General features: G+C 37.3%; 2 protein-coding genes across 4 annotated transcripts; both read right to left on the minus strand.

Annotated features, from left to right (window-relative positions):
• Positions 1–360: 360 nt before the first annotated feature.
• On the minus strand, positions 361–12,527 carry dpyd (dihydropyrimidine dehydrogenase). The gene is made up of 25 exons (XM_005797133.3): positions 12,225–12,527; positions 9,182–9,292; positions 9,012–9,094; positions 8,078–8,165; positions 7,843–8,004; positions 7,424–7,620; positions 6,275–6,356; positions 6,087–6,174; positions 5,887–5,994; positions 5,544–5,713; positions 5,246–5,456; positions 4,839–5,023; positions 4,326–4,541; positions 4,076–4,240; positions 3,799–3,867; positions 3,612–3,695; positions 3,363–3,483; positions 3,101–3,220; positions 2,541–2,683; positions 2,052–2,106; positions 1,849–1,970; positions 1,523–1,672; positions 1,388–1,450; positions 1,159–1,236; positions 361–1,032 (listed from the first exon to the last, which is right to left on the minus strand). The coding sequence occupies exons 1-25, from the start codon at positions 12,267–12,269 to the stop codon at positions 868–870; spliced, it is 3,081 nt and encodes a 1,026-aa protein (XP_005797190.1). The 5' UTR covers positions 12,270–12,527; the 3' UTR covers positions 361–867.
• Positions 12,528–13,139: 612 nt separating this feature from the next.
• On the minus strand, positions 13,140–18,857 carry odr4 (odr-4 GPCR localization factor homolog). 3 transcript variants are annotated; one of them, XM_023335639.1, is made up of 14 exons: positions 18,559–18,840; positions 18,302–18,401; positions 17,584–17,697; positions 17,295–17,387; positions 17,003–17,109; positions 16,889–16,925; positions 16,530–16,673; positions 16,350–16,445; positions 15,886–15,933; positions 15,182–15,301; positions 14,996–15,098; positions 14,396–14,599; positions 13,798–13,848; positions 13,140–13,510 (listed from the first exon to the last, which is right to left on the minus strand). In XM_023335639.1, the coding sequence occupies exons 2-14, from the start codon at positions 18,398–18,400 to the stop codon at positions 13,440–13,442; spliced, it is 1,287 nt and encodes a 428-aa protein (XP_023191407.1). In that variant the 5' UTR covers position 18,401; positions 18,559–18,840; the 3' UTR covers positions 13,140–13,439. The 3 variants fall into 3 exon arrangements, with proteins under 3 accessions (XP_023191407.1, XP_023191406.1, XP_005797191.1); XM_023335638.1 differs by having other exon boundaries at positions 13,141–13,510; positions 13,798–13,851; XM_005797134.3 differs by having other exon boundaries at positions 13,355–13,510; positions 13,798–13,851; positions 18,779–18,857.
• Positions 18,858–19,024: the final 167 nt, after the last annotated feature.

Below are 19,024 nucleotides of genomic sequence, written 5' to 3' on the forward strand. Positions count from 1 at the left end.
CTGGGGACAAACAGTAACCTTAGGGCGCTTCAACGCCACCTTCCGGTAGGGAGTATCTTTCAGAGAGTACTAATACTACTATAATAAAAATACTACTAATACTACTACTACTAATAATGATAGCAAAAAATCTGTTAGAGGTAGCGAAGGTTTAAGACTGAGGTAAAGCTTCACCTTCCAGCATGTCATTATTAAAATAACTGAAGTCGGTTATTGTATTTTCAGAAGTCTACCTACTCTAATAAGGTTGTCTTTCCTACATAGTCTGGGAGCTTTGTTAGGTTTGTGAAAATATACACTTTCTAAAAAGGACCCATATCTCTACAATATATTTAAAACACAGATGTTTAAAGCCCTTTATATCAGAACATAACATTTTTAATTATAACATTTTCTTAATCACAAACATGCACACACGTCCCTTCTGTTTTTGCAACAATGTGTCATTCAGCCTAACAGTACAGATGGTTTACTGCAACATCAAAGCTTTATTCAACTCCATGAGGACAGTAGGGATGATTTTATTTTATACATGAATATACAATGTATGCTATAAGCTTTTTCAGTTGCCCCATTGATGAGTAGATAACCATAAAGTTAACCACAAAGTCAAGATAAACATTAATCAAATTATTAACAAATGTAAGTAATAACAAATTATTAACAAATGCAATTAATACAAATTATTTGTAAAAAAAAAAATTTGTACAGATTAGTTAATGCCTTATTAGCTATTCTTTTTAATAAAATTTCTTTGAAACTACTCTGATTTACTGTGACCCAGTTTGGCAGAGCAGTTGTCTCAAACTAAAGCACAAAAATGCTTAATCTCAACATTTAATTGGTTTGTTCTGCTTTATAATCCCTTTAGCAGACAGGGCTAATGGGTATGCCTCTTTGAGGTACATGAGGTGTTGTCCTGGTAACCATACTGATGCAGTCTATAATGGGGCAGACACTGAGGCAAAGAGTGCATCCTGTGCAGCTGTCCGTCACGAAAGGAAGATGGGTCTCTGGATCAAACCGTATAGCCTGGGTGGATATATAGAAATCATATTAATCTCTCCAACAAATAAAAACTGATAAAAACCAAAACTATATTAAAATCAATATTTTTGATAATAAGAGAAATGCTTTTAATTTAACTGAAAGGCATACCTGGTATCCTGAGTCGTTGCAAGTCATGTAACATTTACCACAGTTGATGCACATATCTTCATCTATCAGAGCCTGGACCTAAAATGACAAATATGGATTTACTTCAATATTGTTTATGTATGATGTATGACTCTTTAGTTGGTGTCCTCATTTAAATTGTATTTTATCTGGAAGAAAAAAGTTTAAATAAAAAATAACTAGCTATAGTTTGTAAAAACAGCTTGTGTACCTGCTCCATGTTGTTAAGTTCCCCATATGCTCCGATGTACCGCAGCGCTCTGGCTATCACATCCTACAAAAACAGCAAACTCTTTTTAACTGAATGAAAATTAATTAATTATTCTATATCAAAACTGTGAGCTACCTTGACAGCAGGAACTGGTCTTTTGGGCTGGTTGACACGATTGATGTTTGTTTCTGACACATCTGTTTTACCAGCTTTTCTGAGTTCACTTTTGTACTTGGCTATGGCTTCAGTTCTCTGTTGTAGGTATGGACCAAAGCTAGGAAGGCTCTGTAAACACACATCAAAAATAAATAGAAACTATGAAATATTTATTCAAATACCTCTTGTAATTTTCAATGGTACTGCTACCACTAAATTGCCAAAGATCAGAGATTATCTACAAACACTACAGCCAATCCATTGATCAATGTTAATTCAGTTATAGCAAGATTTTGTTTGTTTACCTTCCCAACCAGGTCTCCCAGTTTGAGAACTGGTTTTCCTTTCTGATGTTTTTCAGTGGGAGGAGACTGACCGTCCCAGTCCTTTAGCTCCAGGCTCTTCAGGTACAATAAGGCTTTCAAACCTAAACACATACTAAACATGAGCCTGGAATCAAACAATCTAAAGATTGTAAAGAGGTTCAAAATGAGGTGGTGTCACATACCAACACAGTAATCCTCAATTAGTGTGAAGTCCTGGTTCTGAATTGCACTACACACCTGTTGTAAGCAGACAGATGAGGACAGATGTTTGTGTATTAAATACACACATTATTTCTACTCAAAATACCTTTTTATCAAAAAAATGTCGAACAGATGGTTGGTTGTTTACTGGTAACACAGAAGAAGGTTTTAACAGCTACTTATTGTATCTTACACTACTAAGTAAAACATATACTGATTATGTGAAGAAAATTTAGACTTCCAGCTGCTTCCTTTCACAGTAACTGTTTCACACAACGCTACTAGAAATAAGTGAACTGCTAGCACCGTTGTTGGTAGAAATAGGAGTGTTAATGCATTGTGAACATCAGAGTAACAGTGATGGTCAACTATGTTATTTTTGTCCATATAAGAATGTACAGTCTAAACATTTATTGTATGGATCAATCTCACATTAGAAGAAAAACAAGTAAAAGTATTTTTGTCATTACTTGCAACACTGAGGCTCCAGCATGGAGAAACTGGAGTCCGCTCTCTGCCGAGTCGATACCACCGGTGGCCAAGATAGGAAAACCGGGGATTGCCTTAGCAATGGCTGACACGGCTTTCAGAGTGATGGGTCTGATGGCGTTACCTGCACCCAACAGTGTTTAGAAAGTAAGTACTCCATTTAGAGGCAGTTGTTTTATACTATTGGAGTACACTACTGTACAGCCAAGATGCTAAAACATTGCTTAACAAGTCATTCCCAGCTATTTTTTAAGCTTTACATTGAATTCACATCGTATGGATTCCTTAAATACCATGTTTCCATATTTACAAATTAAAATATGTAATTAACTTTCCAATACGCTCTTATATTTTTTTACACCTATCAACTCTTTAATGTCAGCCTTTAGTTCACAGATATCCCAAATATTTTGTGAAGCATTACTGTGTAACAAGTCCATTCACAGGCCTCTTTGTTGTGTAGCTTTGTGTGACACTGAATCAGGATAAATTGTGTCACATTGTTCTGTATTGTTTTTCAGAAGGTGAATTGAATATTTACCAGACACTCCTCCATATGTGGTGCGTTTACTCACACCGACACATGGCCAGGGAGAGCCGTCAGCCTTCAGACTCATCAAACCCGAGACCGTGTTGGTGGCCGTCACGCCATCTGCTCCACCTACAACACATAACAAGTACAAGAGTAAGTCCATTTCTGCTAGTCGTCCATTTTTACTCTGGTGTTCTTAAAGTTAGCTGTTCAACTTTTAAAAAGGAAAAAAAAAAGAAAAGTGGAAAAAGTTATGGTGAAAAGCCTTTACCTTCATGTGCTGCTTTGGCAATGTCAACAATATTGGTGACATTTGGTGTAAGTTTGGCAAAGAAAGGAATGGAAACTGCTGCACGCACCCACCGACAGATGTTTCGCACCAACACCGGGTCCTGACAACACAAAATTTAAAATGTCAAAGAGGTTATTTGTCCTTCCGCAAAGCTTGTGTGCTTAAAGATCTAAAAATAAAATAATTCTAACAATAACTTGACACAAAAAGTTTTGGCAGTGTGTATACTTGTCCACAGGCCAGTCCCATTCCCCTTTCTCCCATTCCATGAGGACATGACAGGTTAAGCTCCAATGCATCTGCTCCTGACTCCTAAACACACACATATTCACAATGTCCTCCTGTTAATGCCACCATCACTATACTGACCACACTTTGTGTAGGATAAAAATCAATAAATTGTGGATTCTCTCACCTCAGCCATATTGGCAAGCTTTGTCCAGTCTTCCTTGTTGTAGCTGCACATTATGCTAGAGATCACAATCTGGGCAAGATAAAGAAAGTTTTTAGACGTTTTGAATAACTTAATGATTTCCTCTGTTTGTTCTACATGGTTTTGCAGACACAATACACACAAACATTTGTGTGAGTCCATATGTAATAGTATATGTTGTTAAAAATAATAGTTCTTTAATAACTGTCCCAACTGTTTTAATTAGCAGGTGTTATTAAAGACTTGACTTATCCTTTACATTGTGAGGGAAGTCCTTCTTCAGCTCAGCGACAGACTGACACCAGTACGCTGCTGTTTTCTCACTGATGAGCTCAATATTGAGGAAGGAGCCCAGGCCCGGTCCATACATATGCCCTGAGGTGTTGCCTCGCACGATACGAGGAGACACGTTGGTCACCAGATCCTACAGCAACACATTTTTACAGCTCATTCAGATGGTCGTCTATAGAATTGAGTTCACTCTTGTATGACCTCACTCGTGTTTATACCTTATCCAGTCCAAAGGTTTTGGTCAGAGCAAAGCCCCATCCTTGCTCAAAGGCTCGTCTGATCATGGCTGTGCTGGTGGTGGGAGGAGCAGAAGCTAGGCCGAACGGATTGGGAAACTTCAGACCACAAATCTCCACACTGATGTCCACCTGATCTATGGCACTGTAGAACAAAGGTAGCTTTGGGACGGTGTCCACTGTATGCCCATAGAGAGACTAGAAAAACAACAGATAGAATTTCTTTTCAGAATTATAAGCATCATTATGTTAAACCAGCCTGCATGACAGCAATACCTTTCTCCAACAGTGATCATTAACATATCTGCTCTGTTTAGACCTGTCCGACTGTCAAAAACAGTCAAACAATTCTCAAGTAAATCTTAAGAAAATCTTCTGAATCTTAGAAACCAAATGTTTGGAACAATGTTAAGGTTGTTTATACAGTCAAGTAAAATGTGAACACCGTTGGTTAAGGACAATAGATACTAATAAACCATACTAGCACGGCTTTACCTGCATGTATCTGTGAATGTGCCATGAAGCCTGTTTGCCGTCATTCACAGACTCCACTGTGGTGTTTGCCATACCAGCAACGTCTCCTCCTGCAAACACCCAGGGTTCGCTGGTCTGCATGGTTTCCATGTTTATCTCCGGAGTTCCCCAGCGGGTCAGTTTCACAGGAGCCATGGCTGCAGTCACTACAAAAACATACATGAAGAGTGGAATGGGACACTTTTAAATCAGAAAAGGAATTTAGATTAATTTTAACATTGCATATTTAAAATATATTGTTGCTACAAAGCTTAAATAGTAACATGTTTAATGATTACCTATGTTAAAAATTAAAGTTTGAAAATATTTATGTTCAATCTGTAGTTGTGATAACATAGAAATAACACAATTCTTTGAAGACAACTTACCTTGTTGGTCATTCAGCATGGACCCAAACGCACTAATGATGTAATCAGCCTTCAGCCTGATAATTTGATCCTCATCTTCCAACCAATCACCTTTCTCGGTCTGCTCGGTGCGACAGAACTGCAGCCCGGCGATCCTACCGTTCTTCATGATGACCTCACGAGGAGACAGGAAGGGCAGGAACTCACACTTTTCCTCTCTAGCCAGCTCCATCTGACAAACCAGAAATAACACGTGCAATCATCAAATTATCTGTTTTAAAACATTGTGTCTGATCATCTGTGTGAGCCCTCATCATACCTCCTCAGGAACGGCTCTGATGTTGGTAAATCCTTTCCTGAAGCAGACATAGACTCTCCTGGCTCCGCAGCGCAGAGCTGAGGTGGCGCAGTCGAATGCGGTATCACCGGCCCCCAAAACGATCACCACCCCCTTCAACTCCGGGAGCGCAGAGCGACACTGACACATGCCTATACAGCATTTTTGCCTTAAGATATATTTCACCAAACTAAACCAAGCTAAGTTTCAGAAACTTAGCTACTGAAAGTGATCGGTATTTTCACATAATATATGTAATTGTTCATTCATTACAACTGTTTATTTGCAAGAATTGATTGGACCATGTAGCTTGACTTCACAGTACCTTTCTTACTGGCAGAAGCCACTACAGGCAGAAAGTCTTTAGAAGTGAAAAAGCCTTGGTCCACAGTTAAACCCTGGAAGATCTCGGCCCTGTTAGCCTGAGGGAGACCTGGAGTAATGCAAACACACACAGACATTCTCAAACATCATGATCTTAATGTGGATTATAGCTGATAGTAATGATGAGTGGATTCATCTCACCAATCCCAATGAAGACAGCTTTAAATCCCTCCCCATTCAGGGATGAAAGAGTCATTCCATTAACACCTAAACCTTTCTCACAAACCACCTGCACACACCACAGCAAACACACACATTTTGACAAAACTGTGAAGACTCAACAACTCCTACAAACATCAAAATGTGCCACGAGAAAGCAAAGCTAATACCTTCACTCCCAGGTCCTTCATCAAATCGATTTCGAACTGGACAACCTCAAAAGGAAGCCTGAACTGAGGGATTTCTGAGGTGCTGCAAGAGCAAGTTCAAGCACTGAAGTGTCAAGATTTCCCCTTTTTCAGAGGTACTTTTGTGACATTTTTCTGTACAAAGATTAAGCAAACTCTGCAGTACCACATGGAAACACTAATAGAAATAAAACTAATAAAATTCAATGCATTTTATTGGAATTTAGTGATATAGACAAACATAAAATATTAATATTATATTAATACAATTAAGAAGAAGAAAAAAATACATTGTTTTCAAGTAAAAATCTGAAAAGTGTGGCATGCATTTATTTTCAGTTTTCCTGCAGGAATTCTTTATAAAAGCACATTTTGCCCCAATTAGAGCTGCCCTTCTTCTTTAAATACCAAGCACAGCTGAGTCAGGTCGGAAGGTTAGATAATCAGTCTAATATATGATCAAAGAATATGCTTTGATCTAAACCATTTGATTGTAGCTCTAGGTATATGTTTAAGGTGATTATCATACTAGAGGGTGACTGAAGTTTGTTTTGCAGCCACTTACAGGTTTTCTATTTCTATAGTTTCCTTCATCTTTGACATTCTTCTGGTCACTTTTCCCTGATTGCCAGAATTATGGAGTTCCTGTCCTAGAAACAAAGATACAATGGACCTCTCTGCTGCTTCTAATGTTGTAGCCGAACAGCCTGTCAGATCTGGAAGATGGTAATGACTCGATTTTTAGAGATGCCAGAGTAAATGAGATTAAATAAAAATTCACACCACACTTTCTAGATTTCTGTTCATAAAAATGTTTTACCTCATTATTTTGACTGACTTGATTAATTTTAAAAGAAAACTGAATCACTTTCTGGAGATAGATCAGTTGTTCAGTTGTAGATCAGCACTATGTATTTAATTTGATGTCATTGTGTTTCGTAGTCCGTTTTAAACTGCTTATAGTCAGACTATAAACATTCACATACTCTGTGTTTCTTGACAGCAAATACTTGTTCCTATAGAAATAGATTAATAAATTAAACATTTATTATTCATTTAATATGAATAATAAATGAACTTTTTACAGGGGGGCATCCTCTAACATGTTGAGCTGGTATGACGTCATTATACCTCAGTCCTCCGATGTACTTCTGTTTCTCAAATATAGTGATATTATCATATCCCAGACGGGCCAGGAAAGAGGCGCAACTGATTGAAGCTGGGCCGCAGCCAATCAGAGCAATGGGGGCGTGGTAGGACTCTGGCATCTCATTGGCTGGTGGGAGTTCAGGGTTCCTGATTTGCGGGATGCCCATTTTACTGAACACCTGTACAGAGACACAAAGACCGTCCACATTTGTGTTCACACCTTTAAAAGCTTGCATTATTTCCTGCTTGCTAATATAACTGAGGATGATTACAATTGAGCAATATCAGTAAAGGGGCAAGAATAACATGTCCTGGTATATAAATCGAACTGATGTCAAGCAGCTGGTCGCCACAGCTGATGATTCTTAGTGTTTTTTCTGGAGCAGAGGATATTTTTGTACCTCAGTAGCAAACTGCTGCAGCCCTCCGATGTTGATGGGTCCTTCTTCAGAGGTGTACAGGTTGCAGCCCCCGACACACAGCTCTGATGTGGGACAAACCATCCCACAGGTCAGCCCCAGAGGGTTGTCAGAGAGGATGGCCCTCGCTGCCCCATAGTAGTTCTGTTACACAGACACATGAACTATTTTATTTACTTTCTTATCATTTTATGACAAGAAGAATCTGATTGCATACCTTGTTGGAAATACTTGTAATAAATGACTTGATGTCCAGGTTTGTTGGGCAGCTCTTCTGACACGGAGCGTCGGCGCATTTTAGACACCTGAAAACAGATTTTGGTTCATGTTCTTCCACTCTTCAAATTAAATGAACTGCTACTATCTGAAAGTTCAAGTTTTTAATGATGCAATCCCAAAAGATTCAACAAATAAGCATCATCATTGGCACAACTTCATAAGTACTTTTACCAGTAAAAAAGGAAACAAAATTTACATCATTCAACAAACTGACAACAGAACAGGAAAAATGTATTCTAAAGATTGTTAAATTCTGTGAGGAAAATAAGACTTTTTAGAAGTTTTTAAAGTTCTTGTGAACTAAATTTAAAGTATCTTAAAATGAAAAGAATGATAAACATAAGTAGAGTATCAGAGAAAAACAAAAAATAAAATAGCATATAAAAACAACTACTAAAAAGAATGTAAATATCTAAGTGACACTGTAAATTCTTTGGAAAATGCTCTCAACAAAAAAGCTCACATGTCAGGTCCAACATGCAGAACATTGACTTTCACTGTCACAACAATTTGATGCACTTTTAGTTCTTTGAGTTATGAGTGAGCCAGACGCAGCTCAGGTCTTACTGGAAAAATGTATGTTTATTGTTTTGAGCTTGAAGAGTTGCATGTTTAGTTATCATTAAAATCTCTCCTAACAGAGTTTTGTTTTAAAAGGACTTCAAACTTCTACATTTTGCTTTAGTGAGAGACTCTGCCAGCATCAAGCAAAACCTTAGTAATGTTTTTCTTCTCTGTTGGTACAAATTATAGTTACATATAAAGGCCAAACTGCCCAATTTAATCTCAGAAAGTTTATTTATGTTGCATAATGTGGTTGTTTCTGAGCCTGGGATTCATTTGCTTAAGAAAACAACATTGTTTCTTTTTACCGCAGTGCTTCCCGGAGAGCTCCTCTCTCGCTCAGAGTTGTGTGCTTGATGTCATCAAAGTTGTTTTCTAACTTCATGCAAGACTGAAAACAAGCAGAGTCGAGCAACACACCAACTATTTAATTACACCGACATCACCGATGCGTGTCAGTCATGTGTGACTTTCTTACATCACAGTTTCTTTCAGGGTTTCTCTTCCAGTGTTTCTTCTCTTTCTTCTTGCTTGCAGTAGAAAAGATCTGAGCATGGCTCTTCACTCTGGGATTCAGAGCCAGGATGCTCTGAAAAGAAGAAAATAATAATTATTCTAGGTAATCAGATTCTAACACAGTTAGACTATTCTTTTTTTTTTTGTATCTGCGCCTATATGTTTATTAGTAAAGGCTCATTGGATTTGCTTTTATAATATAAAGCCCCCCAAAAAGGTTTCAATCAGAAAATACAGTTACGTGGAATAAATTAGAATATTATTGAAAAATGTAATTTTAGTAACCCAATTCATTTTTTAAATACATAATAAAGATTAACTACACACTGATGTTTTCAGTCCTTTATTTTTAATTGCAAATATTTCTCTCTTAGTGAAAACACAACATTTAATATTATTAATTATTATTTGACATATCAGAATGTTACCATTAAAAGACAATTCACATGCCATTATTATTGGAATCTGTTTATCATGGTGTGCCTTCCAAACAAATGAAAACAAGTGCAAGAGTTAGAATTTAGGTTACGGTGTTATTTGTTATAATCCAAAATCAAATATAAAGACGCATAAAGCAACGTAATAATATTACTAAAATTGACTAACTACTTTTTTATTATTTTTATTCATTTTGGCAAACAAAAGATCCATATTGATTAATGTCACTGTATAAGAACCTCTGGTGTTATCTGCCTGAAAAGCAAACGGTTATCTGCTGGTAAAAAACCCCAACAAACTACAAAAACAAGAACGTTCTTGGAAGAGAGGCTCATAGAAGGCTTGGGTTCAATGTGCTGAGATAATGATAAACTGCAAGGACACTATGCCAAAGAGAAGTGACCTGTTGCTCCATCAACGCATGCCAGCAGAAATGAAAATTAGACATTTTTTCATACCACAGTAATGCATTTTGTACTTATGTTATTTATTATTTAAAATCTATAAGTCTTATATCCACTGAGTAGCTGCAACAAACCTTTTCCTCCAGTCATTAGTATCCAAACATTACCAAGAAGCTCTTCAATGTTTACTTTACTGTCTGTGCAAATGCAGGTTTTAATGGTTAACTGTTCATCCTTTAGCTCACGTGCTCACTCAGCTCCCCGCTGCTCACCATGTGCTACTTGTCTACAGTTTGTACATTAATCACATGGCTTCTTACGTAAGTTCAGTCACTCTTAATTCATCCTGCTGATATGCAAGAACATAAGACTGCTGAAGACTGTAGTGTTAATAACTGGCTGTAGAGGTACCTCCATCTTTTCCCCAGTGTTAGTATTTATTTAAATGTTTTCACACATTATATTTATAATTTCACTCTTTTTGTGGTGTTTATTGCATTAGGTTGCTTAGTATTATGGGTGCACACATTTAGTAAACACCTTTTGTTTATTTGAATCATTAATTACTTTGTTTTGCTGAGTTTGAAGGAGCTGCTGGGGAACAGGACTGGTTGAAAGGCAAACCAGGAAGTGGAACAAACCATCAGGCTGCTGGAAGCAGGGCCTTGATGTTAAACAATCTGCCTCTCTCTCTACTAATAGCATAACTGCTAAAACATTTTTGGTGTTAGGTTGTTTTGTTTTTACAGCTGTGTTGTAGTCAAAATGTTTTGTTTGAATTAGTTATTTATGTTTATGCATTGTTTGTCTTTGTCTCAACTCCCACCCCTCCTCATTTGTGTAGGCTAGCCTTTGTGTATAAATTCCCCTGTGTGTTCATTGTGTGAGGTCAGTTTTTGTTTGTTATCCTGAGTTAGGTATGCCTTAGTTTATTTCCTTTGGGCCCATTTTGCTATATTTTTGAGATTTGATGTTGAAAGCCTTTTGTTAAGATTTTTTGAAAAAATTAATAGAAGATTTTTTAAATATATATATATATAACTTTGTCATTGTGCTTTACTGGTCGTACCGAAAACACTGGACTAAATAAAGTGAATCAAAAAGATTGATTCATGTTAGTATGATTATGTTCAGAGTTTGTGTGATATTGTCTCACTATAGACACTCATGTCTTTAATCCAGTTTTAGTCTTTTTACACATACTGTGTGGGAGTGGGAGCATTTAGGAAATTTCAGGTTCGCAGATTAAAAGCTGCAAATTTGAACTAAAAAGATGACAATAGTGTTTTAACTAGTTTAATTTCTTGATTTGAAAGCTTTCTGAAAAGCCATTAATGAGTTAAAGTATTTCTGCTCCCACTTACAAAGTAAATGAACAACAAATGTGGCGTTTTTTCAAAAGCACAAGCCCAGAAAAAAAATTACTTTCTTTTTACTGGTAAAATTATTTCATAAGAGGTCAGTACTTATCTTGGTTTATTGTATGCAAAATAACTCCTTGTTGAGCTTCACAATCAATGCTGGAGACTATTCCACAAATCTATTTGTAGTTAATTATAAAAGATGATAATTCAAATCTAAAGTGTTGTTGTTTTTTTTAAAGTCTAAGTCTTAATTTTAAGTTTTAAACTTTATGTAAGTTTAAGACTCATTCTTAAGTCAAAGTCTAAATAATGCTGTAAACATTTTGTACCCTTCTCCTGACTGATACTTTTGTATCATGGGATTAGTCTGAGGCAATTCTAGCTGGGGAGATAAACAACAATTAACAGGACAAGGCACAATAAGACAAAAGGCTAAAATTGAACTAAAAGGTGCCTCAACAAAGAATAAGTTCAAAGATCCCAATTCATGCAGTCGGCTTTTTTTCCCCCGTTAAATAGTTTTTTTTTCCCTTAAATTGTCCAGATATGTCACATGCTGAAAACAATTCTTCATTATTTATCATAGCCAAAATATTCTTACACCTCAAATCCCCTAAAATTTTAACAGGGGTGCTAACGCTTGAGAAACATTGGTCTTGTTTAATAGCATAGTAAGTATGCACTCTGAAAACATAATTCACACTGTGTGCAATGGATACATTATAATATGAACAGTTAATCAGAAGATTTGACTGATTGTAATAGCAACCGTAAATAAAAAGTGCATGCAACAAGTTACCTCAATGTCTGGGAGATCTTTACTCAAGTTGATGTTTCTGTTCATCTTCTTGTTTTGCTTTAAGATGATCGCCTGGATATTCTGGGCTTTTAGCTGTGGATCAGCCGTCCGAAGCTCCGTCCAGGTCTGCCAAGCTCACAACTGATACTCTCAGGCTCACTCCCTTCCCCACAGAGAGGGTAGACAGCAGTCTGACGTCCCACAAATGCCAAGGTTGCTCAGCTGATAAGGAAAAACCGACAAATGGGGATGTTATCGCTCTGAGGGTCAAAGTTCAGCAGAGCTGGGTGCACATTTCTGGGTGCTATGCACTTGGGCACTGGGCAAGTCAAATAATTGGGGCAAAATGTCGGCTTCAGGCTCCTCCTCTGAAGGGAGAGTTGAGCCCTGCATGCAGTGGCGGCTGGTGGTGATATTTGAAGGGTGGGCTAGTATATATATATATATATATATATAATTAAAGATACGTATCACGTTATAACAAAGTCAAACATTTGAATTTCTCTCTTAGACCGCAACCCACTTCCTCCATTATTATTAATTAATTATTATTATTATTGATTATTATTATAGTCACAGTTCTGATTACAGACGCTCTCAGTGAGTTAGGGATAGCGCTCGGAATATTTTTCCCCTGCGTGACAGTAATGCGCTTTCGTACAATCACACTGATAAAATGAAACAAGATGCAATATGTTTTTAAATGAGGACTACCTTATTTAAAGACAAGCTCACTCTGACGACTTTTCTGGGACGCAAAAAGATTAAATAATCCACCTTGTTTATGCCAATATTACTCGTCATCGCTCCTTCTCAGTCTACGGCAAACCACGCCCACACACACTCGAGCTCGAGGAAAGTCCATCCTGATTGGATGAATCCTGCTGTAATAAAGTGGAAAAACTCAAGACACAGATGAAGGAATTTCTGTAAATATTTAGTTTTATTTAACACCGTTTGAGAAAATAGAAAAACACTTTTTACACCACGGTTAGCAACTTAAGAAGTGTCTCTTTTGAAGTGTTTAATGCCAAGCCTCTCTTTTTCTCCAAATAGGATGGTATCACTAAGAAAACACGTTAAATTTCAACAAGAACTGTTCACGTAAACGGGTAAAGTCGCGTCTGGGACCCCTTCTTCTGCTTTCTGATTCAGTGAGAGATTTTCCAGAAGCGTTTGACACAAAGTACTTCATTTTAGTGTTTGGACGGAGCCTCAGACATCACTGAGATACACAATTGATGCAGCCAAGGCCAGCAGGGCGACAGCAGTAGCCATGGCAACACCTAAACAAGGAGGAGGATTTTGAAATGTTAATTCAGCAACCCATTTCTAAAACAAAGACACTGTTAGATTAGAAGAATTTTCAGTTTTTAATAGGATGCATTTGACAAAGAATAAATAATTATTCAAAATATTCATTTTGAAGAAAAAATGATCAAAACATGTTAGCAAGACAACAAAGTAAAAACAGCAGAAATCAGAAAAAGCAGAAAGAGGTGGCAAATACTTTCTGTATCTATATATAACTTGAATTAGCTGCTGAGGTCTAAAGTGGGCAGAAGGACCTCACCAATGTAGTTGTTTCTCCAGGGATCCAGCATCTCATTTTCTTCTGCTGATTCTTCTTGAAACACACAGATAAAATGTAATGAATCGGGCACCCATGGTTACATCACACCTGCATTCACAGCTAAGTTATTCAGCGTGAAAATGAAAGATATTTACTTGATCAGCTGCAATAACTTTTAATCAGATTTGTGCTTAAAAAGAAGTTTCTATGTTTTGCTTTTGTAAATTTTGCTCACTATAGACCAGTATAGCAAAACAGTAATGCAGGCTCACTATGAAGAATTGAAGTAAGTTAATAACTGGATGCAATCAGCTGAATGTCCTTACATAGAAACTTGTTACCTGTTTGACTAATGCACTTATTTTGACTGTATTGTTTGATAACTGGAACCAAACTGGAATGCATGTCATTGAAGTGCCCTGAGACAGCATTTGTTGTGAATTATTGCTAAATAAATTATGTCAAACATAATCGCAGCATGGTACTGTCTTTTGCAGACTGCATTTGGATAGTGATATGAATAATTGTAGGCAAAGTTTTTAAAAAAATAAGTAAAAAAGGCCTTTTCAGCAAAATCACAGCACAGCGTTGTTAGTACCTTCTGTAACCTCGCTCTCTATGACTTCTGCAATCATCTCCTGAGTGGCGTCCAAGTCTTCCTCGGCTGCATCCATGTCCAACATCTCCTTGAACCGGTCGGTCATTTCTGACAATCCTTCGTCACTAAACTGGTAGTCACACACACTCAGCGGGCCAGTGGATTTCACTGCGCAGAAGACACGACGAGGGAGGCAGAACTGCTCTGAAACCACAAACAAGAGCAGAAACATCTTTTACAACAACAATCTACCTATCATTCTTTTAATTTTATGATTTTGTGATAATGGAAACGTACTGCACCCCCTCTGGTGACTTGGGATTTTTTAAAATTATCATAAAGCTTTTAATATCTCCAGATAACTTAATTTATGTTTAATCTCAGGTCTAACACCCTGCCATACGCCAAATATATTCTACAGCCGTAATAAAAGCTTTAAAACACAGGGGGGAAAGTCTCAAGGTATTGATAAAACCATTAAACCAACTGGATTTGGTGGAATCAGGTCATTCTGAACCACAGCCCTGAGTTCACACATAAATCTGTACAGCAATAATCATATAACTAACTGAATCCACCATGTGAAGTTCGACTTCATACCCGTCTGTTTTCGGCCCTTGTTTTCCTCATTTTGTGTCTGCGGCTCCTCCAGCAGCATCTGAACTCTTGTGGCCACCGTAGAAACAATATCTCTCTTCAGCAGCTGTTCGTAACAAAAACTTTAACTATAACTAGTCGACAAATTATTTTAAGTTAGGCATTTTGACAGCTTGTAACAAGCATCACCTTCTCAGCCAGTTTAGCTTTTGGTTTGTTGCTGTGAAGGAAAGCTCTGCTGTGGATCGCTCCACTGACCGACACGCAGCCTCCGCACCGCTGGACCACATCTGCTGCCGTCTGCATGTCCTACAACACAGAGGAAGTTCAGGTAAAGGACCCAATATCACTTTACACAGAACCTCTATTCACTCCACGCAGAACATTTTTGCAAAGTACAACAAGAGTAGATTTCTCTGTGTGAACCCCACTTGTTCCTATGCCTGGAAATGATGTAAAACTGTAAAAAAAAAAAGTTATTAAAACTAATTCAAATAAAATATTACAGTGAAAATGTTTGAAAAATATATCCTCCAAATTGAGTGCATTTATTAAGAAAGAGAAAAAAAAGTTAGATTAAACCTAACAAAAATAACTGACTAATTTGAAGAATCACAGATGGTAAAATTACTTTTACTCTTAAAGAAAAAGTGTAAATGCTGCTCGCTTTGAATTTCTGATTTCATTGTAAAGCATTTTTCAGTGTCCAGCAACAAGCTTCGTAAGCCTGAAGTTATTTGGTTTCACTCAATTAATTTCAACAAATAAATGCACTTAATGGAAAATTTCTAAACCTTTCATTAGGAGATTATAAGGTGACTTTATAATAAAGCTTTTTTAGACATCTCTACCAGGAGTGCGGACAAATGTGGCTGATGCTGTGCGTGTCTTACCGGTGTGATGAGCAACTGAGCTGAGATGGTCTGTCTCACATTCTTTTTCTAGAGGGAAACAAAGTAGATAAAAAATATACATATATATTTTTCTCTTTTACACATAATCTGACATTATACATCCCAAAAGATGCACAGAGGTTTGTTTGCTGTTGAGTGTTAATTTCTAATTAATCATCATAGTGGACTTCACTTGTTAGCAGGTTCTTATTATAAAACAAATGGTAGATATGCCAGGCATTTTACATTGTTTTTTATATCCAGGTATAAAATGCATTAAAGATGGAGAATAACTTAATTTTTAAGCATGTAGGAGAACACTGCAGGTTTAATCAAACTGGTAGCAGAAGTCAACTTGAAAGTTTCAGTGAAGATAATCACCATTAGATCCAACTCCAAATAATCTGTTTTTATTATCATGTGCATGTTAATTTATTTACTTGTAGTGTTTATGTTTACACAACCTGTCCTGCTTTGAGCTCTGCGTCCTCTGGCAGCTTCTTTCCATCAATGAGACAAACTCCCCTTTCAATCTGCTGTGCCCAAACTTTCAGCTCCTCCTGAAACAAACAAGAAGCTAAAACCAGTTCCACTCAAGCTGCTGTATGATATGTTTCATGAATCAGAGTGGGTGTTTTTTATACCTTAAGGCAATCATCCATGTTTCTAGTGAAGGCCATGTTTTCTGGGAGTGGTACCATCAGGTCTACACTCAGGCAACAGGACACCATAGCCCAGGAAGAACACACACCTGACTGGTACTTCCAGTCTGCTGGTTTGGCCACACTCTGAAAAAAACAAAAAATAACTCAGCAGATCATAATTTACAATTCCACTACCATAGGGCTAAACATAAAAAGAAGAAGTTGTGGACAAAAAACTTAATCAACATATTTTGAAATATTAACTACGTATTGAAACGTACACATTTATAGAAGGAGAGCACAGGGGTTTAACTGTAACAGCTGCAGATCAAAGACATTTTAAGACAAAATACACAAACCTTGGGGTCTTTGATGTCAAACGTTCTGCAGACAGTTCTGATGGTAGAGGTTAAAGAGAGACCATCACACCGTGTGAGGTAGAGACAACATCACGGCTGTGGGAAAAAGGATACTTCCTGGTTTTGGGGTTGACGTGCAGCGTGACGCAGTCTGTTACATCATCATCAGCGGGCGTCCAGAGCCGCTCCGAGGAGATCAGGTTCTCCACCGAAAACACCAACTATCCAAACAAACACACACAGAGAGCTCTCAGACTCTTGGGCTATTTCTTGGCTGTCAACTGTAATTTCCACGGTGGAGGATTAATAAGGTTATAACTTATCTTAACGTATCTTATAGGTCTATAAAGTTGACCATTTCCAGCTATTTTCACATGTTTTTAAAATATGCGCAATGTCCCATTACCTGTCGGAGCGTGGTTAGAGTGTCCTTGGCATCACTCTCACTGATTATAAAAACTCCCAACACAGACAGGCCTCCAGGCAGCATCCTGGATACCTGGAAACAACCAACAAAGTCTTGCTGTTTAAAGCTGGCAACACTGGCAAATATTCAGACAGACTTCTCCATATTGCATATTGTTATACCACTGGAACGGACTCATATTTTATGAACACATTTTTTAACTCCTTTGATGCAAAAGACTTCAAAACATCTACAAGTGCAGTATCTAAGTGTGAATCTTTTTACTTACTTGTCGTGCGTGCTCAGACACCCACTCTTTGTCCACCGACTTCCCGCCATCTGCAGACTCATTGTTTTGGGGTGTCCTTGTTGCCATAACAACAAAATCCCTTTGGACCGTGCTCTGAAACATTTAGTACTTAACATGACTTGATATCATTTCCAAACACACAAAACATGCTCACAAAACATTTAACTATGCAAATGACTAATCATTTTAAAGCACAGATTTTAAATATACACAAGACATTATCTCTGAAACAGATTTAACATTTTTTTCCCTTGACATCCAGGCACCACTCTGTATTTTTATTGAATAATTTCAGTACCTTTTTCCAACCACTTTAAAAAGAAAAATCTACCAAATTATGTATTTGGGACAAATATCCTATTAAACTGTAACATGAAAAGCAGCTGTCATTAACAAAAATAAGCACACAAATTGTACTTGTTGGATTACAAAAATATGGTATCTAAGGAAGCTGTATTTGTGTGTTAGAATGGCCCAGTCAAAGTTCAAACCAAAATTCAACTGGGATTCTGTGGAGATATTAAAATTTCTTTTCACATTTAAACATTTAGTTTCTAGATGTGCTTAGCTGGTAGAGACTGCTCCACTTCGCAAACATCCAAAATTTAGTGTTGATCTACCACAAAACTGCACTGAGAAATCTTAAAATAAGTATGAAGAAGAGCAATGTACAGTATGTGCAAGTGCAAAGACCCACCTGTCCAATAAGCAGACCTGTGACTGGACCTGCTAGCTGTGAACACAGTCTGGACAGATATCCCTCCACATCATCTTCAACAATATAGCTCCGACCCATACTGTGAAAGAAAGAAAAGTATAAGTCACATAAAGTCATGAGCTTTAATATGTTTGTTGGTTTGCAGTGGGAAAGACATGTGGAGGACTGGAACAGCACTAAAACAGACAAACAGACCAATAAATAAGACGAAAGTTTAAATTTGAAATAAAACTCACCCTTTTGTCGCTGAATTAGGTGAAACAAAACTCAAGCTCGTCGATTATAAGAACCTGGCTGTGTATCTTACTAGCTAGTCAGTTGTTCCTGCTACATTTATGTATTTATGTAATGGTTTTGCCCGATTACAAATAAAAAAGAACCCCCGGGTTTCAGCACAATAAATTTCACACTGTGTATAAAATTCCTCACAGAAGCAAATGTGAAATATGTACAAACCTGAAAGCTAAAATAATCACTTCTGACAGCTGGCTGTGGTTCGTCAGCAAAGCAAAAGGAGGAAAAAAAACTACAAATTCAACAATTGTTTTGTGACATATATCCGTCGCATATTTATATCGTCATGAATGGCTCAAAGTATTTTGTTAAGCTAGATCTACAATTAAAGAAGCACTTCCATGTTTTCTTCAAAATAAGACTCAAACGCTTTGTTTTATCCGATAGTACTGATGTAGTTATGAACCT

Source organism: Xiphophorus maculatus, chromosome 6, assembly GCF_002775205.1.
Source record: "Xiphophorus maculatus strain JP 163 A chromosome 6, X_maculatus-5.0-male, whole genome shotgun sequence".
Lineage (NCBI taxonomy): Eukaryota > Metazoa > Chordata > Actinopteri > Cyprinodontiformes > Poeciliidae > Xiphophorus > Xiphophorus maculatus.

Excerpts from the sequence above, each read along its gene's own strand:
- dpyd (XM_005797133.3), bottom strand. The coding sequence starts at position 12,269 with ATGAACAGAAACATCAACTTGAGTAAAGATCTCCCAGACATTGAG. Across the intron at positions 1,971-2,051 it reads AATTGAGGATTACTGTGTTG|GTTTGAAAGCCTTATTGTAC; the intron begins GTATGTGACACC and ends GTATGTGTTTAG. Across the intron at positions 1,237-1,387 it reads AACTTAACAACATGGAGCAG|GTCCAGGCTCTGATAGATGA; the intron begins GTACACAAGCTG and ends TTGTCATTTTAG.
- odr4 (XM_023335638.1), bottom strand. The coding sequence starts at position 18,400 with ATGGGTCGGAGCTATATTGTTGAAGATGATGTGGAGGGATATCTGTCC. Across the intron at positions 14,600-14,995 it reads CAAGGGCCGAAAACAGACGG|AGCAGTTCTGCCTCCCTCGT; the intron begins GTATGAAGTCGA and ends TTGTGGTTTCAG. Across the intron at positions 13,852-14,395 it reads AGAGAGCGAGGTTACAGAAG|AAGAATCAGCAGAAGAAAAT; the intron begins GTACTAACAACG and ends GTGTGTTTCAAG.